Genomic DNA, 19,610 nt, shown 5'->3' with positions numbered 1-19,610 from the left:
ATGTATGATGTTTGATTTATCATCTACGGGTTTATATCGAATTAATTTGATGGCCTACTCCCAGTTGGCTTGTTAGCTCAATTGGTAGAGCGCTGCACTAGTATCGCAGAGGTCAGTGGTTCGAATCCCGTACAGGCCTGAAATTTTTTTCAGGTCTGATTTTCACTATTGCTCAAATAGTGCTTTACTGCGAAGGATCGTGCACATATATGTAAGAAGTCAACATTTCCGGCGAAAAGTAATAATTTAATCAGCTCTATATCTACACCGTGAAACCGGTAGGGCTCATGATTAGCTTGAGAAGAAAGCAGGGAAACGACCCGCACAGTTTGGTTTAACAAAGTCCGTGGTAAAATCTCATCTGAATGCATGGAATATTTCACCCTCCCTACTCCTAATTTCACCCGTACGTGTTTCTTTCGAATACCGAAGACATTTTTCGCATTTGATTTGACAAGAAAGCATGTGGGCGGTTTTTTCCTCGACAATAAGTCTCTTTGAACGTGTTATTCTGAGGCGTGCATGATCTGTAGTCGGGTGCCACTGTTTTTTAATAGTCTTTGTTTCAGTTTAAGTTGAAAGTAAAATATGACAACATGATTCTCGTTCCTTTTAAAAACTTGTAATGCGTTTTAATGTCGGCGTTTTCCCTTTCGAAACATCAAACAGTGAAACAATATCCAAGTGAAGACTTTAAGTTTAGAATAAATCCTAAAATCAGAAGATTATCAGCGCAAACATTTGTAATTTTTTATCATGATGGTTTCAAATCAGCGAGGCCTTTAGCTACTGCATTCGTATCAAGAAAAGCGGATCAACTTTGATTATGATAGGCTTTATACGAAAAATAATCTTCAAAGCTTTCGCTGATAATACTCCTGGCTGATGTGTGAATCAGCCTCACTGATACAAACTGTACATGCAATTGTTTTCTCAAACTCCACGGTCTAAATTTCAGAAAGCGGAAAAAATGTCATTTCTAATTTTTGTTCTAGTTTCCTCGTTCCGAAGGAATGCTTTAATTCATTACGAATTAAAGGAATGCTTTCACTACCACTCATTACACCGTTTGTAACGCGAAGACTGCTCAGAGGAGGCTAGCGTAGACGGCAGGCGGAAAAAAAGGAACAATTAAAAATGAAATAATTTGGATGTATCAACAAAGTTGAAGTGGTTAATTGGCCACCGTAACGATTACAAAAGCTGACGTTTCGAGCGTTAAGGGCTAACGCTCGAAACGTCAGCTTTTGTAATTGTGGTCAATTTACCACTTCAACTTTGTTGATACATCCAAATTATTTTGTTACTCCCACCGACGCAGCCCCAAACAGTTTCTTTCGAAACTATCAGCCTTTAATTAAAAATGAAGTTTTTAACTCTTATTGAATAAAAAATCCAACCAGACTTTGACTATAGCGGATACCATTGTTAATACGCAGATCCCACTTTGCAGAAAGACCTTTCCAGGTACATGCAGTTGTTGATCTACCCTTCCTCTGCCAAGATCTCATTAGTGATTCTTCTTACTGTCTGCCATACAATTCTTATGATGTTAGCTTGGAGAGTCAACTAATAATCCTCTAATTGGTATTCTTCTTTATTATCATAACTTGTCTGCTTGATGTTGTATTGATACTGCAAGGAGCAATTCTGTCTGTAAATGTTAAAGGGTTAACCCAAGCACTGTAGGAAGTTTTCAGCAGGATAACCTTCTCGCTAATATGCTTTTCTATTCTCCTTACTTACGATTGGGCATTATTTACGAAACAAAGAAGTATAGTCAATAAGCAAATACGCTCAGCTAAGCAAGTTTACTACCAAAATAGTTTTAATAAGCATACCAGGGACTCCTGAAAGACCTGGCAGACTATAAATGAGCTAACTTCTCGAAAATCTGGGAAAACGCCAGTGGCGTCACTAAAAGTGAACGGATTAAAGATAACTAATCCGTTGGAGCTATCATAGCCGCTTTGCTAATATTGGTCAAAAACTTGCCAGTGAGATAAATTGTGGTAGTGGTAGCTATCAAAGATATCTTACCGCTACACATAAACGGTTTAAGCACCAACTCACCAATCCAAATAAAGTATTTTCACTTTTAAATAAACTAGACAAATAAAAGGCAATGGGCCTGACAAAATATCTGCTAGGTTTTTCAGGGAATGTGCTGATCTTTTGTGTGCCGATATGTGATAATTTCAATCTATCTATCAGGCAAGGGACGTTCCCAGATGACTGGAAATATGCAAAGGTTATCCCTCTTTATAAACAGGGTGACCGCGGTGATGTTAACAATTACCGCCCAATATCGGTGATTCCAAGAGTGGCGAAGGTGTTTGAAAGGATAGTTTATGAACAGTTATATGCCTATTTGGAAGAGCACGATATTCCATGTAAAAATCAATCAGGATTTCGTGCTAATCATTCAACTGTAACAGCTTTGTTGGAACTGACAGATTCTTAGGCATATGATATTGATAACGGGAAAATCAATGGAGTTATTTTTCTAGATTTGAAAAAAGCTTTTGACACTGTTGATCATCAGATCCTTCTATCGAAACTAAACTATTATGGTGTACATGGCAAATCTTTCAAATGGTTTCAGTCATGATTATATTTAGAAAACCGCACACAAAAATGCTCTGTGAACGGGTCGCTTATCCAATAGCTGCTCATTGACATGCAGCGTCCCTCAAGGTACCATTAGAACATAGCTAGCACAGCCGCGCAATCACATTCAGTATACGAAAGCGTGCTCAAAATCCCAAAAGTGCACCCTGATATAGCGTGAGCAAATCGCTTCGCCAGAAAGATTTTTTTTCGCGCGAGCGGCCATTGTTAGCTCGGGGAAAAATAATATATTTCGCGACAATAATGGATACAAACAGAGACTCGGCCCACTAGTACCAAAACGAAGTCAATTTTTCGACCTTTTCCCTTGGGCTAGAGTTCTTAAATGAGGCAGAAAGAGAGAAAAACAACGAAAAAGGAGACGGCATCAGCGCCGTCACGATTCGCTTCAGTTGATATTGTTGTCCGTTTTTCGCGTCGGATTTGATGCACAATTCCACCGGCTATGTTCTAAAACAATTGGCTCATGCTTTCAGCTGTGCACTATCGAGTTATGGAGCAAGTGGGAAGTTTGAAGAGCACTCAAGAAGCTAGAGTTGCCCTCGGCTATTGCCGCGGGCAACTTTTACGCGTCTTTCGTGCTCTCCAAACTTCCCGCGTGCTCCATAACTCGATAGTGCACGCTAAAGCATGAACCAATTGTTAATTCTCGGTCCATTGTTGTTCTTATTATAAATCAACGATCTTCCAAATTGCCTATCAAATTGTAAACCGAGAGTGTACGCTAGCAACACGCATCTCACTTATGCGGGCAGCAGTCTTGAGAATGTTCCGGTTTTTTCTAAATGAAGACCTAGCAAACGTTTTCAACTGGCTACAAGCGAACAAACTCACATTGAACATGACCAAAACCGAATTCATGCCAATAGGGTCGAGGCAGAGAGTGAACAATTTCACCAACAATTTCACCAACAATTTCACCAACAATTAGAATGAACAATACTCAAGTGAGCCAGGTTACAGCTACAAAATCGCTAGGTGTAATAATAGACGATAAACTCGATTGGAATAGTCACATCGAAAAATTAACGAAAAAGATCGCCTCTGGTATCGGGGCTCTAAAGCGAATGAGGCACCTGATCCCAGCATCAACCTTACTGTTGGGGATAGCACAAAACTTCGACGCGTTATCCGTAATATTCCTTTAATTTTCGACCATTACGATTGATAGTATGAACATGTCAAGAAAAATCGGTTACAAGACAGTGAAAACTGAGAAAGAAAACAAACAAGAAGACGAATAAACAAAATGAATACCTAAAACAAGCGTCAATCGAAATCCTACTAACATTTTGTGCGAACCAAACGATTACAGGAAGAGTTTACAGCCCGCAAGAGCTCGTCGATAAGAACACGTATGAGAGGCTACAGTCCAAAAAACATGTGACCAAACTCTACCTCGTCTATATGTACCGAAACGTAACGCAACAAAAAAACAAGAACAAAGGAAAAACGTCGCGGACTAAGTTTAACAAAACACTTACATCTCATTTACCAAGCTTTAGTAAAGCCTCACTTTGACTGTAGTGTTACCCTTGCGTTACTTGGTTTTTAGTCACGTCACAAGTCATGCGCAGTAAGCATACAGCAGACCTCGTGCTTTCATATTTCGAAGGTGCTCCATTACAAACGATAGCACCCAAAGTTTTTGTAGATTTATCGTTTCTGTTTTGTTTGTGCACGTTTTCGCCCCAAGATCGGGATAGAGGTACGCCCTTTATATTACTCATCGTAATCGCTCTAACGTTGTTTGTCATTTAATTCCTTTTATCTCTTAATTCATCTGTTCAGTCGCCGACATTCACTGATTTCGCGATATACTTATTTCTTCTTGTATAATGTTTATCATTCGGATCGGCTAGCTATTTTACTTATCGTGCCTGGAATCGATTAAGCTCTAGTTAAGTTTCAGCTTGGTTATTGCATCCTTGTTTCAGTTTTTACGTGTTGGACCCCATTAAAGAATAACATCATTTAAATCTACGTCGTGGTGTTTGTATTCAATGTGAGATTCGACTCAGTTCAACCTATCCGAAAGTTGAAGTGGTAAATTGACCACAATTACAAAAGCTGACGTTTCGAGCGTTAGCTCTTAACGCTCGAAACGTCAGCTTTTGTAATCAGAAATCGGAGACATCGATCATATTTCACCTCACCAAGCCTTTAAAGATGGCGGAGAAACGATTACAAAGAAATGTATAGGATAAAAAATATATATTCGAATTACTGACCTGTAAAAGAGGATGACCATCTTCCATCGCTCCTAAAACAAAGAGGACATCCTTGTGATACTAAAAATATTGTCCGGTGGTTTATTTTTAAAAGAAAAGTTCGGACAAATGATGATTCAAGATTTGACCTAAAAGAGATCCAAAATGGCTCATAAGTTCTCAAATGTCGTCAAATATTACCTGAGGAATGTTCAAATTTGGACATCAAACCTTGAATGAATTCATTTTCCATCGCTCTCCACATCATCGTCTAAGAACAAACTTTCAATAACCACCAGAAATTTCCTGTAGATCGACTAAAAAGTTCGGACAAATCAACGCATAAGTAGAGTGATAATTCAGTTATTTATGCAACATGTCCCTAAGAAGAGACGCGTCATAACAATGCAAAAAATATAGAAAACGTCCGCCGTATCGGCACTTTAATTTCCTTCGTTGTTTTGGAAGCCATTTTAGGAATATAGCGATAGCGAGGCATTTTCATGTGGAAGTACGCTGGTCTTAAAAACAGCAGTCCACTATTTACAATACCCAAGCTCCCATCTCAGTCCGTTCGCACGTGGGTCGCGTGCGTGATTGTATTTCTGCTTGGAAATTAATATTTAAATATTACGACATTGCTATAGCATCTGCAGCGCATTTCTTTACTTGTTTTAAGTTCAAACCATGTCTGATTTATTAAGCGATCGTGAGCAACAAAAAGCTGCTGCCAATCTTCGAATTAGCAGCCCAGCAAAAATTATCGCAGCCGAGAGGATGTTGACGAATCTCAGATTGCCTTGTCAGTCGAAATACCGTATTTTCTCCTAAAAGAATGGCATGACAACGTTGACAAGAGCGATCCTGAAGTGAACACTCGTAACTACATCACTCTTGTTAATGATTTGATCCCCGGGCATTGCGCTCGAATAAGCCAAGAGTCAGGGCAACGAATCAATAACAACTTGTCAAAACAAGCCGGGTCAGTGAGAAGCAAGTACAGAAATGCTAAGAATAGTCGAGAAAGGAATCAACACGATCAAAAAAGTCTTAAAGTTAGCATTTTTGAACATGAACTTGTATCACTCAAAGGTGTTGAAGAAGAACTTATGGGCTCAAGACAAGAAATTCAGGAGTGGAAGGAAAAAATTGAAGACCTGGAAGATCAAAAGAAAGAACTTGTGAGAGAAATGAATGAAGCCCTGAAAGAAACGGACGAACACCTGAAGGAAAAAGACGAGGAAATAGCTCAATTAAGAGGACAAAACAATGAGTTGTTTCAGCACATAAATAAGCTCGAGGAGAGGCTGGGGGAGGTAGGGTGCACTGAGAAGAAGCTGGGTGATCTTTGCCAAAGGCAGAGGTCCAGGCAACTAAAAGCACTAAAAAGTAGAGCAGAAGTGGCACTCTGGTTCATGAAGTCATATGGATTGGAATTGAGTTGCCTCAAAGGTGCGGATGCCAAACATGGCACACCATATACGCTTCATTTTGATAGTGAAAAGTCTGCCGTACCCACACCCACACCAACCAGCATTACAGATGAGGAAGATGAAAAACTGGAACAAGTCCTCTTTCTCTTAGATAAATTCTGTGCAAGTGATGAACTTTATCACGAACTTACAATGATGTGTGATGAGTTCCCAAAGTCTTATTTAGTCAAACAAAAGCGAAATGAACTTAACAAGATTTGCACAATTCAACTTGTTCCAGGCCAGTACCCAGGTGCCCAGATATCTTTCTCTGAGACACTGATTGAACATGTGAGAGAACTTTTAAAAAATAATGAATAAAGGCTGATAGTTTCGAAAGAAACCGTTTGGGGCTGCGTCGGTGGGAGTAACGAAATAATTTGGATATATCAACAAAGTTGAAATGGTAAATTGGCCACCGTAATGATTACAAAAGCTGACGTTTCGAGCGTTAGCCCTTCGTCGGAGCGAATAGAGGAATTGTGGGTTGTGTGTGCTTTTAAAGGCAGAAAATGGAGCGACGTTATTGGTGGGAGCATGGCAACGAGAAAAACATGAATAAACTAGTGGAATGAAAAGCGTTCGTTGATCCCTGTGGGATTTAGACTGCCGGTTTGAAAGATGAGCTTTTGTTCAAGATTTTTACGGCTTTCTGTGTCACCTAAGTGCAAGGAAAGACCGCAGATTGCCATATGTTGCTTAGAATGATTAGGTAAATTAAAATGTCTAGCGACTGGTTTCGATGTGTCCTTGTCATTCCTTTCCACGTCTCGAAGGTGTTCTCGGAATCGGTCACCTAGTCTTCTTCCACCTTCGCCGATGTATATCTTTTTGCAATAAGTGCAAGTTATGCAATAGATTACATTGGCGGAGGTGCACGTGAAGTGATCGGTGATCTTGATGCATCGTTTAGGTCCCGATATTTTACCAGTGTTGTGAATGAAAGGACACGTTTTGCATCGTGCACGAACGCATTTAAAAGTGCCTGGTTGGTCATTAGTCTGAAAAGAACTTCTGACCAAAAAATTGCCTATGTTTTTGTAGCGTTTGAATGAAATTAGCGGAGGCTGCGAAAAGATAGTGCTTGTCTCTGGATCGTTTTGAAGTAATTTAAAGTTTTTAAGAATGATGGATTTAACTGAGTGGTTGTGAGGGTGAAACGTGAGAGTGAATGGAATGCGGTCGGAATCTTCCTTATGCGACGTTTGTAGTTTGTGGCTATGCAGTTTCACTATTCAATCGCCAAGCTTGGGCTGGACGTCAATAAATTTACAGCCTTTCATTTTCGTAAGGGCGGAGTGTGACGCAAATATAAATATAACGCTGAGTCTAGATGACCGGTAGACTTTCTCACAGTCGTTCGCCTGGTTTTCTGTTCTGATGTGACAGGACACGCACGAACGACACCGCGGAAATACGTTTTCGTGACGTCACAGTAACTGGTCAGTGGTCATCAACTTCCAAGAGCTTCCGTATGTTTGTAAACTGAGTTCGATGAAGACATCGGCCTTTTGCGTGGTTTTAAGTTGAAAAATATGCATGATACTTCTCCTTGTTTGTTATATTTGATCCTTTGAATGGGTTCTTAATACTAAAACCACGTCTTAACAAATAGCGGTATGGGGGAGTCATTTTGTTTGGAGTTGTGGGCTGTTTGCTGACCTAGGCTGGCCGTCCAGTTACGAAGCGCGATCTTGGTTCTTCAGTCGCCCTCGCCTTCAGAATTGTCAAAAACAGCGATAGCTATCCAGAAAAAGCAGGAGATTAGTTCTGTAAGGTACTTTTCCAGCGAGTCTGAAGACTTGTTGGATTTTTAAGTGTTATTAGCATGAAGCGATACAGCTAATTATTGTGTTGTGAAAATATTCATACACTCACTCTGCGCCGACGTGCAGTGCCTTTTCATTTTGGTAATTATTCGCTTGGATGAGAATTTTACCTATATAGACTGATTTTTTCGCCATGCCACCCTTGTGATTTTCTGTGCCTTTAAGAACGGGTGTCCGTAATCAAAATATGAACACATTTGTTCATTTCATATACTTCCAGTTTTATCAACAAGTTATCTCGTGAACAGGCACAACCAAACGTACTAAAGACATGATCTACTATGAACTGCTGTCAATAAAGGCTTAATTCAAGATAAATTATAAATGAACCGATCATGTTGGACGTTCTCAAATATTACATATTTTCAGCGCCCTCAATCAATCGCCTATATAATAATCTTTGTCGAGCCTTAGCGCAGCAAACAATTCACAAGCTCTTCGATTTCCACTTCCTTTGTAAACATCACTAAACAAGCGTTATTCTGTTGCAACAACAGCTACTTTAATTTCCCAAACAGCTCTAATTGTTTTACACGAAAGCATTTTCAACGAAACCCACTTTATTATTATGCAGTATACACTTTTGGATGCCAGTGAGTTAAGCAAGATAGGGCGAGAATTCGTAGCCTATCTGCATGACAGGACTGTTAACTATAATATTTTTTATTTCCAACGACGATTAATCTTCGAAAATTTACCTCTGTTCCGTTTTAAAATGTCACGGAAAGTCAAATTGTAAGTGAATGCAATATGTGTTTTGGAGTTGTCAGTATGCTTGTTTGTTTTCTGTAATGGGGTGTGTAAATCGGTTTTTCTTCCACCGAAAAGCTGAAGTCAGTGAGACCCTTTCTACCTAGATACAAGGAGATTTAATGCGACTTTTAGTCATCGAATTCCTGCGTTTCTGCCGTAAAATTTACGACGAAAGTGTATTTTAAGATTTTGAACTGCTGCTGAATAAAATTCTTTCTTTGTTAGCCTAAACTTATAAAATCGTTTGTATCTGGCGCATGTCAAACCCATTTGTAGCTTAAAGGTCAAGTAGGGATTTTCACTCACTGAATAGGCTCGCCATTAAGTCTTGTGATCGCCTTCGTATGAAATTTGTTGTTGTTGTTGTTGTTGTTGTTGTTGTTAAGTCCGCGTTTTACTAGTCAGCGTTTTCTAGTTTGCGTTTTACTAGTCCGCGTTTTACTAGCCTGCGTTTTACTAGTCCGCGTTTTACTAGTCCGCATTTTACTAGTCGGCGTTTTACTAGTCCGCGCTTTACTAGTCCGCGTTTTACTTGTCCAGTCCAGTCCAGTCCTCGAAATACCATATGCCCAGGATCAGGAACTTGAAGCTTGACTTTTGAAGTTGCTCCCTATGTTTTAGACTATTTAGAACAAAGCGAAAGACTGGAAGTGTGTTCTGTTTGCGTAGTTAGCCCTAACTTGAAAATTTTTCTTTGTCAGCGTTTCGTTGCTTTCCGAGCAGTTTCGGCAAATAGTTCCCAATTCGTTGTCTCGCGGAAAAACATCTACTAGAAGCAGCTCTAGACTTTGACAAGTTTTGGTCTTCTGTTTCACTGAAAACAACTTTCTCCGTAACGCCGGATTTTCTACCAATTTGTCACATTGTAGGCAAATGTTTTCCGGCACAGCAAACTGAATGAAAGTTTTAGTTGGTGTAGTTTCCTCCTCCATTACCAAACCATTGATCGATTTCGCGAGACGCGAAAAGTATTTTGAGAGTTTGTCAGGCAGCGCTTGCAAACGCTGTGTACTTATTTTGGGCCAACGCATAGTGGAAAGTACATTTTTAACCATTCGAAGTTGACCGGCTGAGATCAAAATTGGCGGCCACTTTTGGCCGCGCCAACTTGGCGCGGCCAAAACAGCCCTGTGACGTCACTGGTTGTGTACTTCTGTGAAAAAAGGGTAAAAGCATGGAGTGTGGCTTGCATGTTGGGAAGCCGAAAAGGAGGATTTCGGGCAAAATGCCATCCTCGTCTTCTTCATCGGCGGCCATATCGGCATCTTGGCTATCTGCGAGAGGTTCGCCTTGATAAGGAGCAAAATTCCCGACTGATACCATAATTAATATGCTGATACCGAGAACGAATCTCTACCAGTCTATTTAGTTAATCGGCAACTGACGAGATCCACAAGATTAGGATCGAAACCGTGGTCTTGCCTGACCATCTATAGAAAATGTCGAAAGACATTATAACGGCAGATGGGCTACTAAACGCCCCGGGCCAAAGCAATACCATTGAGAGAATGAAGAAAACATGGAAGCCTCATACGACACCGCCACTGAAGATGATCTACTCGGTAAGTCTGAGGATAACGAACAAATCCCTCTGCCAATTGCCTAGCAGAACATGCCCAGAATCCCTACAATATAGGGCGAAGGCCAAAATAAGAGCAGACGAGGATTTCAAAAATGAGATAAAGCAAATCCTTAACAACGCGGAGCAAGAAACAGTAATGTGCTTCTATGAACGTGAAATCGGTCGTTTTAAGACCGAAATAAAGAAGAGAAAACGAGCAAAAACGGCTGGAACACTGAACACTAAGAACTGTAGTACGATCGAATCAGCGCGCGTGGCGCAAGCTGAAAGCAATCAAGACAACTTAACGATCGAGACAGTCAAATCTACAAAGGCGAACGATTCGAAAAAGACGCAATCCCTGATGTGTGTACTCAGTGCCACAAATAAAGCAATTTCTCATGAAAAACTGGCATTTAATAGAAACACAACCACTACTGAGCGAACTATACAAAAATCCGCCCCTCGTATCTTACAAAAGAGGGCGGTCGCTCAAAGACATACTCGTGAGGGCCTAACTGTGAATAGGCTACTCTAAACACACGCTGGGGAGTCGTGTAGGCCTGTCAACCCCATTTTACGCCACCATCTTCCTCTTCGCTACTGGAGACAACTTCGCTTCGGTCGGAAGAGGATTTACTTGACAAAACTCTGCCATCTCCTTCGCCCACGAATACAAACAAACAGTGAGTGAAATAAACCACGCTATCGGAGTGAACACAACCAGTGACGTCATCAATCCATTTCGCTCGGTACCAGAGCCCGGACATGGTTTTGTGTAAAATTTTTTATTTGAACGGTTAAAAAAGATATCTTTCGCTTCTTTTTGCCAAAGCAAATTATCTCATGATGATCAGCATATTCAAAACTAAAGGTTAGAGCAAAAATTTCAGATAATTTCAGAAAATTTCAGAAAATTTTGTTTCAGTAGCACTTTAATTACTCCTAATCGGTTCAGGTCACAGAATAAGCGCAGGCTGGTGAGTCATTTTGCCCGGGTGCAGAGTTTATCCGGCCTTGCTTCACTTTTGCCCTCGACATAATTACGTCATGGAAATGGCCCTGGGAGTGGCGCAGTAGAAGATTGAAATTGAGAACTGTATCTTCCAAATATAGCCCCTGTAATTGCACAGCCACAGTTCATTCTCAATCTTTAAACCCTCTCAACGGGGATGCGATGCTAGTCTATCTCAAAAAAAATTCCAATAGAGCGTCTAAAATTGCCCCGTCATGATGACATTCGCGGAAAAGTCTAGCGCAGACTAATAGAAAGATATTTGACATAGCCTTAGGTTGTGTCCTTGATCGAGAAATGAGACAAAGTTCTACGATGCCGTATACAAAATCAAGAAGACCAGTTTTTACATAAAAGTTACCCAGCAAAGGGGATACAGCTGTGACGCCACCTTGGAAAAACCCTCAGTTTGACTGTGCTTGCATATCTTAGCTTCCTGGCATCTGCGCTCGACCTGCAAACGTCGTTTGCATCTGCAAGAGCACTTGGATTGCACTTGCGAACCATCCCTTACAACTGCATATGTCTGAATCATAGTCACCAACCTCCAAGCATTTCTGCCAGTTCCGGCCGAGTGATGTGTCGCTCACTATCCAGGTACACAATTGTAGAATTTAGTATTCTCTGCATTTTATTTCAGTTCATTAGCATTCCTTCGGGAATACGTTTTGTTTTTCTTTCCCGCGTTTGTTATAATTTACATGTTGTTAATATTCTAGCTTTCTATGATTTCATCGAGAGAACATCTTGTCCTAAGAGAACATCTGGTTTAGAGTTGCCTTTTCGCGGCCTACAGCGCCGATACAATGTAAGTTCCTAGTTATTATGTTCATTGCGTTCGCTTTAGCCGCCTTTCAGTTTTATAGTTCAAACCTCTCCCTCCGATCGAGCGTTTGTAATCATTGCTGTAAGCGGCCTCGAAAAGACTCGCCCAGTTGGCTTGTTAGCTCAATTGGTAGAGCGCTGCACTAGTATCGCAGAGGTCAGTGGTTCGAATACCGTACAGGCCTGATTTTTTTTTTTTTTTTTTTTTTTCAGGTCTGATTTTCGCTATTGCTTAAATAGCGCTATCTACTGCGAGGATCGTACATCATATGTATCTAATACCGCAGTTCAAAAGATATGAACTTCATATATTTCATTGTATCTCATTTATTACTTTCACGGGTTTATTACGAATCAACTTAACGGCCTGCTCCCAGTTGGCTTGTTAGCTCAATTGGTAGAGCGCTGCACTAGTATCGCAGAGGTCAGTGATTCGAATCCCGTACAGGCCTGATTTTTTTTTTTTTCTTTTTTTTTTTTTTTTTTTCAGGTCAGATTTTCGCTATTGCTTAAATAGCGCTATCTACTGCGAGGATCGTACATCATATGTATCTAATACCGCAGTTCAAAATATATGAACTTCATATATTTCATTGTATCTCATTTATCACTTTCACGGGTTTATTACAAATCAACTTAACGGCCTGCTCCCAGTTGGCTTGTTAGCTCAATTGGTAGAGCGCTGCACTAGTATCGCAGAGGTCAGTGATTCGAATCCCGTACAGACCTTATGTTTTTTTTGTTTTTTTTCAGGTCTGATTTTCGCTATTGCTTAAATAGCGCTATCTACTGCGAGGATCGTACATCATATGTACAGTCCGTTATGTCAGAAGTGTTTGTTTAGCGAACTCAATTGGCTCTTGATATTTCAATAACACGGACCGATGCTTTATTTTACCTTTTGTCAACTCAACTACAAAACCACTTGTTTACATAACAATGCCTGCCTAAGTGGTTGAGTGTACATTTCACCATGGTAACATCTCCCTATGTGGTTTACAGTAAACGCGCTACTTTCATAATAACGAAGTAATTGATAGAAGTACTGCAAGGTTAAATACGAAATGTCAGACGACAGACTGTTTGCAACGAGTCACAGGTTTGAAGTAAACAATCCGAATGCAAAGACGCTTCAAAAAGCCCTGACACTGCAGAAATCGCGAATTGAGGTAAAACTTAATTGACAAACTAGTTACTAATTAAATAGAATTAGAAAAATGGTAAGTCGTGGGTTCGATAAAGAATAGAGAAAGATGTTTTCTCGTCTTATCACGAGCGAGGGACAATTAAGAAATTCTGAGTTCCCATGAGGAATTCGGATTGCGCACTCTGGCGATTCTCTACTCATTACTGGGCCACTAAGACTCTGTGTTTAGCAAAACCCATTATGAAGTTCATATTTGACACGTGACCTGCATACTGCTAGGATCGGCAATGTTGATAGCGTCATGTTTTGTAGATCGAATAAGAAAGATAGTAAGTTTTGAGCTCGGTAAAGAAATAAAGAAAGATACATTTGACATAACTTTACCTCGTGCTTCTGTAGAGCCTGGAAAGAAAGACTTAGATTTTTGTCAACACTTTTTAGTGATAGTGCTAATATAGAAAAAATATAGCATTAATTTTTGTTATCAGGCTTTGCCATTGGGTATGATAACAATGTATTGTAAGTGAAATACTAACATTTATCTTAATAATCTAAATCCGGAATCTAGGTCAGTTTCATTATTAATTATTACTGTTTACTTGCTTTAATAGACCGATGAAAAGATCGCGCAAAGAACAGAGGTTGAAAACTTGTGAGTAATTTTCAATAAGTTTCAAGGATAAAATTTTCAACACCTTGTTCGCTCTGAGTTACGACCTAGTGGTTAATTTGTTGTCGTTAAAGTGAATTAGACAAGCATGAACACTATATTTGTGTAAAACAGAGGACTTTGACGGATGGAGACGTCAAATTTAAAGACGATGAGGTCTTTGAGCTAATTTCGTCAATAAATGGGACGACTGAGAAAAATTGAACATGCATGTAAAACGTCTTTGAAGTGAAAGGTCCACATAAGAAGACTGAATTACTACATCTCACCACATAAGCTCCACGCGGTTTCGATGCTCGAGTTCCTGTTCGATTCTATTCATCCTCGTAACTTTATTGATTTCTCTGTAGAGTTTCGAGGGAATTGGAAAGAGCAAGGTGGTTCAGTAGTCTTGAAGGGGTAAGGCAAGCCTTTGTCAGATACATCGAAGTCATTGAATTTTAGTAGTCATCATAAAACTTCCAACGTTCCGACCCGTTCTTTAAAAAGGGAAACCTGCAAACGCTTAAAAACATGGGTGCACTTCGCGAAGCGGGGGTCTGGTTACTTGTTTTGTTCCCAGTCCTTCACTTTTGAGTGTAAACCACTTTAATTAGCTTGTTGTGCGTCTAGAAAATGTATCTGAAGGGGGGGGGTGGGGGGTGGGGTTAAGGGAGAGAAAGTAACATGTTGCCTTGTAATGCACAACCGCGGACTTACTGAACCCAACCAGAGACTGAAAATCAAGTAGCCAAGCTCCAGAAATTCAAGAGGGGTGTAAGGAAAAGCGAAAGAAAAACCAAAGCGTCTGGGATAACAGTCAACGACTTTCTTCAATCTTTCCGCCTCTTTATTCAAATCGCTCCTGCTCCCGCAGTGACACCGTAGTTTGTGGCTGATTATAGATCCAACAACAGGGATATGTTTCTTAATTTGTGAGTTACTTTATATTCAATATTCCATGGGAAACCTCCGTTGATTTACCGCCACACCGATGGAGTTCCCATCTCAGTTTGAATTAGTCATATCTTTTTTTCTAATCTCGATAATTTTTCTCGGTTCTGTCACACTCTGTCCACGGGTCATTCACTCTACTAGCTTAACTTTTCGCTCTTGAAAAAGGAACATTGGATAACAGGTGCTGCGAAGAGAAAAAAAAGTTCCTTGACTGGTGTGATTTGTTGTAGGACAGTGAAAAGAGGCGCGAGAGAAGAGAAAAATGTCTTGCTGACGATGAACTTAAAATGGCTAACGAAGAATTCATAAAGGCATGTTTCTACATTGTTTTGTGAGATGCAAGAAAAAAAGAAATCTTTTCTTTCTCGCTCATATTCTGTCGCCAAAATAATAAGTTCTTGCTTTCTCTTTTCAACGTGTGCCACTCAAATGCATAGAATGTGTTTCACGGTACGTGTGGTCTTTTTTAAAACCACCTAGCCCCTTAGAATCGTTAGCATCTAATTTCTCCATACAGTTTCGCTGCTGGTTCAAACATTAGGGTCATGAGAATACAGAAAATAATCACCAACTTCAAAACCCCTTGATTCTATGACAAATTCTCCTTGTCAGTATCAGAAGAAATTGGTAGAGAACGGAAGGGAGAATATGCATACCGATGTTTGAATAGTAAAGCTGCTTTTGATGAATGAGTTCCAGCTTCCTGCAGTTGTTATTTTGGACTTCTCATCTCGTATATTTATTTTTCGTTGATTTACTATCTCTTCTTTTCCCCAGATTCGCCGTGCTCAACTTAGAAAGTTGTTAACAGAGGAAAATTTCCAATTCGAGAAAGAACTCAATGGACGTGGAAAAGCATTTTACAAGAAGAGAATTTAAACCCTCATTAGCGTGACTAAAAATATTCTGCTCACCTTTGGCTGTCACAAATTACATCTGTCATTAATCTATTTATTTGTAATTTGTCATGAAAAATTAAAATAATTTTTGAGTTAAATAGCCGAGGCTTTCCTCTCAAGCCCGAAAAAAAAATTAACTAGAGTTTGTGGTGCTGCGTCGGTGGGAGTAACAAGGTAATATGAGTTTTATCAAATGAGTTGATACTGTAACATTGGCCACCGTAAAGAAACTATGGTGCTGCGTCGGTGGGAGTAACAAGGTAATATGAGTTTTATCATATGAGTTGATAATGTAATATTCGACACCGTGAAGAAACTATGGTGCTGCATCGGTGGGAGTAACAAGGTAATATGAGTTTTATCAAATGAGTTGATAATGTAATATTGGCCACCGTGAAGAAACTATAGTGCTGCGTCGGTGGGAGTAACAAGGTAATAAATTTTATGAGTTTTATCAAATGAGTTGATAATGTAATATTGGCCACCGTGAAGAGTATTAAAGCTGACGTTTCGAGCTTTAGCCCTTCGCTCTGACGAAGGTCTGTATTGAATGGTCACTTAAAGCAGAACCACAGAAATAAAACTAAGAATAATAAAAAGAATATTATTTAAGTAATTTCAACCCATGTTTCTCTCCCAAAATCAAAGCAAGTTGTATTGTTGAGCGAGATTCTGTATATTAAGCGGTCAATTATAGCATAAAGTGTCGTTGTTTATCGTTTTTGATAATACCCCTATCTGTGGAACCTGTATTAAATGGTCAGCCCACCATTCCCCTTCGCTCTGACAAAGGTCTGCATTGCAAGTTCAACAGTTTACAGTAAACAAAGGAATAAAATATGCAATTTCAGCACTGAACCACAGTTTTATTGACAGTTTCTACCCAACTCATCACAAAATAAGACTTTTGTTTTTTGTTTGTCTGCCCAATTAAATGATTTCAATAAATTAAATTTTGTCGTATTTACAATTTAAAAGTATTTTTCTCTGTTTTCCCTAGGACAGTTGGTTTAACCATGTTATTATCATTCTGTTTTCAAAACTACTTATACTTGATGAAGATCAAAAATTGAAAATAATCCTTGATAATATATTAACCAAATCTCTGGGTACTTTGTACCTTCCATCATGAGTCAAAGTGACAGAGAAGAAAACAATGAAAATTTTTGCCCAAAGCTTAATTTTACCAGGTCATTTTACATTGAAACTCAATTTTCAACTGTTCCACCCTGAGGCCTTTGGTAAATATTGAAAAACATATTAATATTTTCAACCATTCAAAACTAATTGAGTGGATGACAGTAGACTACAAGAAGTCCTTCTTTTGCAGCAAAATCTGTTGCATGAGTAAAACATAAGTCAACATAGAGAAAAAAATTCAGATACCCTCCTTACTTCAAGAGTTTTGTGCACCACAAAAACATCAAATTGTTTTGCTTATTTTTTTTTCACCCAAAAAGGAGTGACTGCTCATAGTCTAGGACGACAGTGGTTTATTCAACTAGTGTCCAAGTCAAGCCTTCGATATTGACTCTTATACGCAAGAAGCAGAGGAACACAAATTGCAATACCACCAACACTAACCCAGTTCATCCACTCTACATTAGACATAGGAAACATGAAGGCTGCGTCAAACACAAATATCACTGCATTACCCAGAATGAGGCCTACACCAGCAGCGGTCCCCTCCCCAACAGGGTACACACACTCCATAATAAGCTCAAACAGTAAAGGAATTGTTGCATTAAACAACAACCCACTGCAGATAATTGAAGCAAATAGAAGCTCCTGGGAGAAGGGCAAGATTTTCGAACAGGTCAGCGTGAAGATCAGCTGCATTATAATAGTTCCAATGTACAGCCCCACAAGGATTTCCTTTGTCCAACGCTTTACAATATCTGCTGACCTGACAACAAAGGAAAGACACTTGTTACATGAAATAGCCAATAATAACTTCTCAGCTACCATGCTCAAGAGCTTTACAGGGGAATATTGGCCCAAGGTTTTGGTAGTATGGTCCCTGTACAGTGAGGTCCATACAAAAATGACCAAGGGCAAAATAATATCCACAGGTCTGTATGGTTTGAACAAAAAATAAAAATACATGGCTTAGAACTGTTTCCTTGTATTCAGTCCATATTACAAGATCCTGACCTAACAAGAACCAATCAGAATGCTCGGGTTTACCTTGGACTACCCAACCATAGGTACAGTATTATGGAACCTTGGGAATGTTTTGGAGTGCAAGGTTTTTTTTCCTTTATCTACCTACAGTAAGGCAAACTTTTTTTGTTGCATTTTACTTGGATTTCTTTTTTCAACCTTCTAATTCACCAGCCCCATCCCTCCCCCATCATTGCTTATCTAATGTTTCTATCCCTTACCATACAGTATTTGGACCTACTCTAACAGAAGTCTCTTACTGAACACATGCATGGCAGCATGGAATGTAAAAGTTGTCATACCCTCAACTCATGATATAGTGTTTTTAATTAACAGGTTAAGGGGGCTTTTTCCAAAATGTGTCTTTTTGTTAACATGTTACGTATAAAAAGACATAGTTGGGTACTATGTTTGTTATTTGTGGAAAATGCAGGACAGAGAAACCGGGAACAGTATTGTGGTTAGGGTTTAAGGGTAACAGAGCCAGGATAACCCATACGTAGTGAAATATAACCTGAAAAAACTAAGGTTTTACCTTGCAATAATTATTCCAGAAACAATTCCAGCTGAATTTCCACTGGTTCCCAGCAATCCAGAAGTCTTCTCATCGATTTTAAATGGCTGAACAGCAAGATCTAAAACTGATGACCAACCAAAGTAGATGCCAAATGATGTTGCAAAAACAAAGATCAATAACCAATAGGACCAATTGGTTACCAGCATTCTAATTCCTTCTACATAACCAACTTCAGTTTGCTTTCTTGTTGATTGTGTTATGCTCGGAGGAAGGGGTGGTTTAGATGGAAAATAGATGGTAACACACCAAAAAAGAAATGCTGCAATTCCAATCTGTACATAGAAGTAATCCATGAGTCTGGCTTCAATGAACTCAACATTACTGTCTGTCAAATTGTGTTTATTACCCTCAGAGGTATCAGTTGTCTTGGGTATCATTGTAGGTCCAATAAAGAAAGCCAAAGCTGTCCCAATATTAGCAGCGAGGGCACCAATGGCTGTGGCAGTTGTGCGTTCATTTGGAGGGAACCAAGTTGCTGATACCAAGGGTGGAGCTCCATTTGGTATAAAGCTTGGTAGCATTGTTATTAAGTGGCCGATGTATATAACAATAGTTCTTATTGTAAGGTTATAGATAGGAATCACTTGGATTGCTTTACCAACCAGCAGCATTACAGATGTAACCTGAACAGATAACCTTAATCCTGTAAAGCAGGAAGAAAAAAAATGTCAGGAAAACTTGAGACAATAAAGAAAACAAAGAGTTGTATGAAGTGGATTCATTGGCTAAAAAAAAACAATTAAGGAGCAAGTAACATCAAAGTGCAGGATTAACAGAAATACATTTGGAGGAACAGAATTATCCCAGGGCTTTAGAATGTTTTTTTCAAGACATTGAACAATTTAAGTGGAGCAAAATATTTACAACAAAATAATTTGTGAAGAATAGAGAGACAGAGAGAGAGAACCTGAAATTTTCTTGG

General features: G+C 39.4%; 2 protein-coding genes across 2 annotated transcripts in view; one reads left to right on the top strand and one right to left on the bottom strand.

Moving 5' to 3' along the window:
- Positions 1 to 13,046: 13,046 nt before the first annotated feature.
- LOC111331467 (uncharacterized) lies at positions 13,047 to 16,806 on the top strand. Its single transcript, XM_022936587.2, has 5 exons — positions 13,047 to 13,465; positions 14,055 to 14,095; positions 14,464 to 14,512; positions 15,280 to 15,360; positions 15,827 to 16,806. Exons 1-5 carry the CDS (start codon positions 13,361 to 13,363, stop codon positions 15,926 to 15,928), a joined length of 378 nt encoding a protein of 125 aa, XP_022792322.1. The 5' UTR covers positions 13,047 to 13,360; the 3' UTR covers positions 15,929 to 16,806.
- LOC111331478 (solute carrier family 49 member 4) overlaps positions 16,794 to 19,610 on the bottom strand; it is a 7,097-nt gene continuing 4,280 nt past the window's right edge. Inside the window, exons 2-3 of the mRNA XM_022936602.2 lie at positions 18,647 to 19,331; positions 16,794 to 17,854 (exon numbers count right to left, since the gene is read on the bottom strand). Coding sequence (XP_022792337.1) covers positions 17,446 to 17,854; positions 18,647 to 19,331 — 1,094 coding nt within the window. The 3' untranslated portion in view covers positions 16,794 to 17,445. The remainder of the gene's footprint in view (positions 17,855 to 18,646; positions 19,332 to 19,610) is intronic.

Source organism: Stylophora pistillata, chromosome 12, assembly GCF_964205215.1.
Source record: "Stylophora pistillata chromosome 12, jaStyPist1.2, whole genome shotgun sequence".
Lineage (NCBI taxonomy): Eukaryota > Metazoa > Cnidaria > Anthozoa > Scleractinia > Pocilloporidae > Stylophora > Stylophora pistillata.
The sequence above is the reverse complement of the archived record's forward strand: the minus strand, read 5'-3'. Positions and strand labels throughout refer to the sequence as shown.

Excerpts from the sequence above, each read along its gene's own strand:
- LOC111331467 (XM_022936587.2), top strand. The coding sequence starts at position 13,361 with ATGTCAGACGACAGACTGTTTGCAACGAGTCACAGGTTTGAAGTAAAC. Across the intron at positions 13,466-14,054 it reads TGCAGAAATCGCGAATTGAG|ACCGATGAAAAGATCGCGCA; the intron begins GTAAAACTTAAT and ends TTGCTTTAATAG. Across the intron at positions 14,513-15,279 it reads GGTTCAGTAGTCTTGAAGGG|GACAGTGAAAAGAGGCGCGA; the intron begins GTAAGGCAAGCC and ends GATTTGTTGTAG.